The sequence below is a fragment of the Lingula anatina genome, chromosome 4 (genome assembly GCF_051362555.1).
Source record: "Lingula anatina isolate TDL-2025a chromosome 4, LinAna3.0, whole genome shotgun sequence".
NCBI classification, from domain to species: Eukaryota; Metazoa; Brachiopoda; class Lingulata; order Lingulida; family Lingulidae; genus Lingula; species Lingula anatina.
In genome coordinates this window covers 24,989,526-24,997,774 of record NC_141770.1, presented here as the reverse complement: position 1 = coordinate 24,997,774, position 8,249 = coordinate 24,989,526, and the positions used below count along the sequence as shown (strand labels likewise).

General features: G+C 34.0%; 1 protein-coding gene across 2 annotated transcripts; it reads right to left on the bottom strand.

The window, feature by feature from the left end:
- Positions 1–978: 978 nt before the first annotated feature.
- On the bottom strand, positions 979–7,051 carry LOC106151512 (charged multivesicular body protein 4b). Of its 2 annotated transcripts, none has more exons than XM_087011393.1 (5): positions 6,775–7,051; positions 6,008–6,185; positions 5,243–5,357; positions 3,443–3,572; positions 979–2,712 (listed from the first exon to the last, which is right to left on the bottom strand). In XM_087011393.1, exons 1-5 carry the CDS (start codon positions 6,953–6,955, stop codon positions 2,654–2,656), a joined length of 663 nt encoding a protein of 220 aa, XP_086867519.1. In that variant the 5' UTR covers positions 6,956–7,051; the 3' UTR covers positions 979–2,653. The 2 variants fall into 2 exon arrangements, with proteins under 2 accessions (XP_086867519.1, XP_086867518.1); XM_087011392.1 differs by lacking the exon at positions 5,243–5,357 and adding an exon at positions 4,474–4,588 and having other exon boundaries at positions 6,775–7,048.
- Positions 7,052–8,249: the final 1,198 nt, after the last annotated feature.

Sequence of the window (8,249 nt, the reverse complement as noted above, 5' to 3'; positions counted from 1 at the left end):
GTATTTATGTATGGGAGTAACTCGAATCTCCTTGTAGCGATAGACGCCTGGGTTACATACCAACTTACTGTGAAGGACTCCATATAAACCCGGGTGGAGGCCTACACTTTGAATGCTCGTCAAAGTAATGTACTTCTTAGAAATAATCTAATTACAAAAACGTTTTGAGAGATCATCCTGTTCGATAGAATAATAAGTATATGTTTAAACTGAACAGCGTAACCGCAGGAAAATTTTTTAAAAAAGCAGCAGAAACGGCAGGCAAGGTTTAAAAAATCTTTTCAAGCAGGGGTAGCACACATAAAGATTGATTTTCAGTACCTCGCTAATAGAAAAAAAAGGATATAATAATAATAATAATAATAATAATAATAATAATAATAATTACTGAAGGTCCCTATTTGATCGACAAATGATGTTCACACAGGTCAGATTTCAAAACTGTGAAAAAAACTTCTGGGTACCATTCATACTTTTGCTTGATAACCATATGCTTGATGCAAATCAGGCTATCACAAAATTAACAAAAGTTTAAACGAATTGATTTTAGGGACGTTCATTTTCGTTCAAAGTGCGTTGGCGGATAAAGCGAAAACTTAACAGGCCAATTGCTTTAGGTGCAACACTATTTCTCAACTAGCACAACTAGGCAGTGCCATTTTAGTACATCTTTTCTCTCACAGCTATAATATGTCGGTCAATTTTTTTAAATATTAATTCTCGTATCGAGGCAAAATTGAAAACGGTCACGCTTATAGATTTTAAAATTTCAATTCAAAATTTCAAATGCTGATACAATCTTATTAAATGTCATAATCGTTTTTATTGTGAAAAACATTTTTGGTACAACATGTATTCATATGACTTTTGTGGTTTTAAAACCAAAACAAGAAATCCTCAGTAAATTTGAAGAATTTTATAAAACCACATGCATTTTACAGTTGGTCCATTAACAAATATAGATAAACAACACCTGGGTGGGAAATCAATTTAGTATATTTATTTTTGGCATTGTAAAGAACTGTATTTACAAAGGAAATCATTTTGTTAAATGGTTTATATTTATAAAACTAGAGTATATCACGGTTTCTGATAATAACTATGACATTCCATATAAACACAATGAACAAAAAATAGCTTCTGCTGAAAACAATTCAGGTATTTTGTACATATAAATAACCATTCATTTAGATAACACTTGCTTAAATGTAGGCAATCTAATTATTTCTTAGCTAAGATAGATGTCGGGAAAGAACTCTTCATCAAATGGGTTCGCATAAATTTTCTACTCTCAAAAATTCCTCAATACGTAAACCATATTATATTCTAACCTTCAGAACTTCTGCATGTTTTACAATGTATTCGTCTTGTTATCGAAGTTACCATCACAGTATTTTTTAATGCAATCTATGATCCAAAATAACTTGAGAGCACTTAGAGAGCGCAGACCTCCGCCAAGGAAAACGTAAAAAATACTAAAATGAAATATTATGATTGAAATTGCAATTACTTCCTACCCTTCCAAACAAATCTCCATCCATAAATTGTCATAAATGTTCGCCAAAAGCTTTTTGGTTTATCTAATTTACAAACTAACGCTATCTCTTTCATTGACAAAGGTAATAATATATAGGCGACACCTATGGTGAACGAGGAAATTTAAAGCGACGTAGTTGTATCGCAACGAACGTGTGATCATGAAGCTTTGCAAATGCGTGTTTTGATTATTACTTTCTGAACCCTGCAATCCTTGAAACATACTAAACAGAATATGAATTTTCCTGTTTATGCTCTCACTTTTTTTTACTGTCACTTTGTACATTTGTAGACTTTACTTGGTAGTCATGAATGACATCTTTTCACTAAAAGTATGCTAAATCCTTGCATTATCAATTCAGAATACCAATCAATTTCCCATACCTAACTGCACTAAGGTTAAAATATTATAAAACCATGTACATATCTTTGGTGGAATCTGACAAAAATTCAATAAGTATTTTATATAGAATCATTTCTCATCACTTCTTACCACCTAGTATTATAATCATCAGAATCGTTATAAATTAAATTTTAATTTTCTTTCAAACTGTAACACCATGAAACTGAGTCTAACATAATGATGGAATAAATAACAATTTTCCTCTGCACTTAGGTTACCTCAAATGCTTTGTTTTTTTTTCTTTTATGATAAAATAAGACTATTCTTCAAATTTTTTCTATGGGTTATGAATTCTGAACAGAAAATCACATTCATTCGAACAGTCTTCCCAATACAATGTGACAACATTAAACCGTTGCAATACTTTGCAGAGTTTTCATTAGTATTAACAGGGAAAGATGTTTAGGAAGCAGACACTTAGTTGCAATCCCCTCATGTAATCCATACAATATCTCACATCACATTATAATAAGAGCATGTTTAAAGAATTATAGAGAAAATGTGGAGCAGGAGAAGGCAATCACTTACTGGTTTCTTCAAATGTGGACTTGAATATTTCTGTTTTTTTAAAAACCTATAAGCACACAGCTTTAGGTCATCTTATAGCCATCAAAATAAATAAATAAATAAATAAAAATGTGGAGAAGGTCCTTTCCTTTTAAAGACAAGAATTTGTATGTTAAGTCCTGAATAAAAGAGGGCGCCAGTGAAGTCTTACGATGCCCACATTTCTAGCTCTGCTAGATCATCATCTGCATCTGCCTGGGCTTTGCCTGAAGAGAAGAGAGGAGAAAATTTGATCATAGCAGTGCTGTATCACATCTTAATCACAAATGCACAATACAGTATAGACTGTTTGCTCCAAATACTGGACTTTATCTATCTTTACATTTGCTTTGAACATACTTGCTAAAACATTCAACTCAAAGAAAGATTGTAAGTCAAAAGAATGCTTCACTACAGCACTGTCATTGTTTTAAGGCAAATATTAAAATCCTCTCTATGTGGTGAATATTCAAGTTTTCATGAGATATACAAGCAGGGTATGGGGAGTCCAAAAATGTTGATCTGTAATTTGGTCACTGATTTACGGGGAGTCCAACTACAAAAATACTGTCACTCCCCCAAATTCATAAGCCGTCCAACAGTCTTTGACAACAGATGTCAACTTTTGATGTTAGTAGCCATCCAAATGACTGCTTGGGCCCTAAAGATAAGACCCAAATAATTTTCCCTACCCAGTGCCCTACATGTAACTGCATCTAAATGTTTTATGCAAGCAAGAAAATTCTGCATCCCCCCCCTCCCCCCCCAGCAAAATCCTGGATGTGCCAATGGACTACACCTTACCTTTGCTCTTGGCCACAGGTGCTGTTATGGGAACTAAAGGTAACTGACCCCCCCCCCCAAAAAAAAAAAAAAAAATAAATAAATAAATAAATAAATAAATAAAAAAAATAAAAAAATAAAAAAAATTTGATGTGGCCATGGACTACACCTTACCTTTGGTCTTGGCCACAGGCTCTGATACAGGAACTGAAGGTAACTGATCTGTGACTGGACCACCAACTTCTAATAACTGAGCATCCAAATCCTCCTGCTCCAGCTCTTCCAGTTCTGCCATTAGCTCATCCTGATATTAAGAGTACACAAGTTAAGGCATGTGAAAAAAAGGATTGATGATAATAAAAGAAACTCAAACTGGGTCTTAACAGGGCTTTATGTATTTCTTGCCTTTCAAGCAATGTTATTATTAAACAAAACAGTAAAAAAATTTCATTTCCTCATTAATTAACTTGAAATGGCTGAAAAACATTCTTGTAAGAAAATGATGGTGTATTCATAAGAATGCCATCATCAATTCATTAAATAAAAGTATTTTTTTAATTGCTTTGTCCAGTGCTATTTTTAAGAAAGCAGGTCATTAAGCACATTTTTACTTTAAAAAGTCAAATATTGGGGTTATAAAGGCCACTGAGAGCATGATAATAAATAACACAATATTGGTGTTTATTGGGTTATTCAGTACGATTGCAGAAGGAGACAAGCAAGGAAACAAATTACGTCCAATCAAATTATCACCAGTTGGCAGCTGCGGGATCAATCTGTGCCTACATGAAGGGGGTTGTTGTCTGGACAGATGTAAAATCAATACAGGATCACATAATGCTAAATTTGGAAATATTATATCACTGGCCCATTCTACAGATATTGACCTGCATCAAGCCATTATGTATATTGAAGAAACTGCAGTCATTCAATACTAACTCTTTGGATGATTTTTCAAAAACCTTTGTCTGTCATATAAATCCAAACAATTGTGATTATTTTTTTGTCTCGCTAATATAAATTCTTAAAATTTACAGTAAGGGAAGGTGCAATGCAAATCATACTGTGATCACTGCTCTATATCTAAAAGTATGTAATACCCCATTTATATAATTCAATTGCCAATATATCAAGAAACGATCAAAATTTTCGTTTGTATCGTTTAGACAAAGCCAATAAGCCAATGCATTCAGTTCTGCTCCTACCTCATCAACATCTGTACCAAAGCCAACAGGATTTGAGATGGCTTCTGAAATTTCATTGGCTATGTCTTGCTGCTCTGCGACTTCATCCATCAAATCATGGACCTTGTCAACGTCCCTGGGGAGCAAAGCAACTAATCAAAACACAATCACTTGATCAAATCAGCGTGCCAGGGTAGAGGACTGCAGAGGCTGAGAAAACATGCAGATAATAGCTGAAGATGTTTTTTTATTCCCCTTTTAAATTTTCTTATAAATGAAAGATTGCCCAATTTAGGCTTTTGGAATTGACAGTGCATATTAATTTAGAATTTAACATCAGCTGAAGACTATGTCACAGACATGAGGCTAAGGAGGTCATGTATGTTTTCTCAGACTTAAATAGAAAGTCCATGTCAAAAATGTTTTAATGGATGAAACTCCACCCAATCCATCAAGATACAGTATTTTTTGACATGATCTCTCTACAAATAGAAAAGTAAAACAAAGTGGGGTGCAATAATGGAGGAGAGGTGTACTTGCAAGCTATATCATATAGTGCCTTCATAGAACCTGGGCACACTTTAACGCAACTTCCAATGAGCCATTCAACATTTTTTTTGGTCGAAAAATATTTACATAAATATAGAAAACAGTTAACGAGGTCCAGTTATTCATTTTCTCTTAAACCAAAATACAATATTCTACTAACTGGCTAAGTAGTACTACTAGTATATGTTAAAGTGCACCCAGATGGGTCTATATTGTAGACCCGAGTTACCAGCTCACTTACTTGATCAATGTCTTGCCCAAACCCAATGGGCGATGCTATAGCATCATTTACTTCATTAGCCAAATCCATCTGCTCACCAATGTCGTCCATCAGATCGTGAACTTTATCAACATCCCTGTACACCATACACATTATAATACCAACAATATTCTACATAGTTTTATATCATGGCAATTTTTTATTTAAAAATAAACAGTACTTTTTCCCCTGTCTTTGTTGGCTAACCGCAGAAACGTCTTTTGATAGATAATAAAAATATCAGAAAGTTAACTTGGTCCGTCACATCAATATTGGCTCCATACCAAATGTTGGTCCTACAAGAGTGACACTATTAACATTGTGTATATTTGATCAGTTACTTGGTCACTTTTCTTAAAATTTTGCCAGCATATTCCTAGACCTTAAAAGGTCACCAAGATTAAAATTTCTTTTTTTTTTGCCACTGACTCAGACTGGGTTACAACTAATAAGAAAGCTTGATGTGTACATATGTCTGCGTGTGAGAGTGTGTGTATGCAGATGCTTTCCAGAATATGTATAAAATTTTACAATAAAATTTATACTGCTTGTAACAAAATGATATTGTTCAATTTTGTTCGTATTTATCATATGCTGTGTACATGCCTATAATCTCATATTTGCATAATTTACCATAAAAGAACAACCAGGATCATTTCCATAAAAACAGGGAGATGTATACAGTACTTAAAACTATATCTGTACAAGTACACTTAATAGCTGCTTGGTAACAGAAGAGTAACTTACAGGTCATTATGGGCACCCTTCAGAGCCTTTGCTGCTGTCCCCATTACTTTGAGAACCTCTGTGTTAGTACTGGCATTTTCCAAGGCCTCCCGCTGGAATTCTATGGTTGAGAGTGTCCCATCAATCTGGTTCAGTTGTTTCTCATACCTCTTCTTTCTCTTTAGGGCAGCAAGTGCAACTGTTCAGAGGAAAAGGATCAAAATATGTTTCAAGCTAATCATAATGACACACTAAAAATACCTTAAGAACAGTTTTGAAAGCTACCAGGTTGATGTTGAAGTCGAGACTGGTTGGCATTTCCACACTGTGCAACTCAGCAAAAAATTAGAGAACTCCCGCAACACAATTTAAGTCATTTTACAGCTATGTGCACCTATATCTTTCGTGTGTTAGCACAATTCTGAGGCTATAAACAGGAAAGCCAACACATGAATTTTTGTGCTAGAGGTATTTCTGATTCTTTGACAGTGTATGCAGCTGATCTATTTAAGTGTATCACCCAAGCAACGAGAGGTGTAAGAAGACAAACATCAATATAGCCCAGAATGGCATCATACCGTGACGTGACGACATCACTATTTTCAAACAACGATACCTACAATACAAATATGTCAATACGACAACAGCCTAAACGCCCAAATTCAACGACCTAAAACATAACAACTACTTCTACCTACTAGTTAACCTTTCGTCCATCAAATCTTAGTTCCATAAACATTAATGGTTGTAAATGATATTACATAAAACCTAAATACCACAGATCATACCCCTTTTGTTTTTCGTTCCATTTTTCTTAGCGATTGATAATTCCTGATCGACCTTTTTCTCTAAATATTCCTGTTTTTTCGTCAACATTTCTTCAATTTCTCGAAGTCTCTGTATGCCCTCCTGTGGTGTGGGGGCTTTTTCTCCCTTTTTACCACCAAACAACCTTCCAAAAAGACTCATGTTGTATTTGTTGTTAAAAAATCCTGTTATTTAGGAAGTGAAATCCTGAGCTGACTAGGTACAATCTGCGCATGAGTCACTGATATATGACCACCAAAGAATAGATGGCGCTCAAGTCGGTAAAAAGCAGGATAAAACAAAACTACGCATAACTAAAATCTTGCAATAATTTAAAATTTCTTGTTAAATTTAAGGCCGAAAGATTACTCGCTAATCGTTTTTAAAAAATTAAAACAAAAATACATCTTGAAATTACATGTTATTCTTGTTTATATTAGCGTTCACACATCAAGGGCCTAAAACGTAGGCCCTGAATGTTCTCTTATAAGATATCTGAGACCGATCTTCGAATCATTTACAGACTTTTGTTCAATTAAAGGTTATACCATCTTTGCTAAAAACAAAAGAGATTCTTGGGTTTCTCTAAAGAGAACTAGGAAGCACATATACCAATAGGTACTATCATGTATTAGAAAAGGGAATGAGTAGGCCTAATAAACACGTCTATTTGCGCAACTACTGCATTTGAAAGATGGAGAGCATATAATGTGGAGAGCATATAATGCTTCCAGCGCCTTGCCTCCACTTCATTCTTTTGAATAAACGTTGTTTAAAAAAAATTTGAAAGATTCTATTTAAAAGAACGTCGATCAGCACCTACCAGACATATTTTAATGTACTTAAAAGTACACATATTAAAAAATAAATAAATAAATAAATAAATAAATAAACGCACCTCGTGTGTTTTATTGGGTGTAACGAGTATAAATCATGAGACAAACAGGAAAAAAAAACAAAACAAAAAAAAAAAAAAAACGAACACCTAAGCAATAGGCCTACCTTAAATTGAAGGTCTATACATGCATGTGGCTTCCCAAAACAGTTTTGCATTAAACAAACAAACAAACAAACAAAATATTAACAATATTAAATAAATACATAAATATGTAAAATAAAATTAAATTAAGTTAAATATAATTAAATAGAAAATAAAAATAAAATAAAAATATAAAATAAAACACAAACAGTTCATCAAAATTTGATTTTAGATGGGACATCTCTAATACCAAATAGACCTTAATATATGCGAAAGAGAGGGCTGGCAGAGCTGCTAGCTGTCCTTTATAATTCCAGTTAATTTCACCTGCTTTGAATTTGTTTACTTGTACCATAATATTTACCTGCATACCTGATCCCAGCCTAGTTATGTTAACAGCACGCTGGCTTGGGACGTAAACTGTGTACACACGTATGGGGAACGGCTATAGCTCACCAGATAGTCTTGGAGCTGTAG

Excerpts from the sequence above, each read along its gene's own strand:
- LOC106151512 (XM_087011393.1), bottom strand. The coding sequence starts at position 6,955 with ATGAGTCTTTTTGGAAGGTTGTTTGGTGGTAAAAAGGGAGAAAAAGCC. Across the intron at positions 6,186-6,774 it reads TGGAACGAAAAACAAAAGGG|TTGCACTTGCTGCCCTAAAG; the intron begins GTATGATCTGTG and ends TCCTCTGAACAG. Across the intron at positions 3,573-5,242 it reads TTGGGCAAGACATTGATCAA|GATGAGCTAATGGCAGAACT; the intron begins GTAAGTGAGCTG and ends TCTTAATATCAG.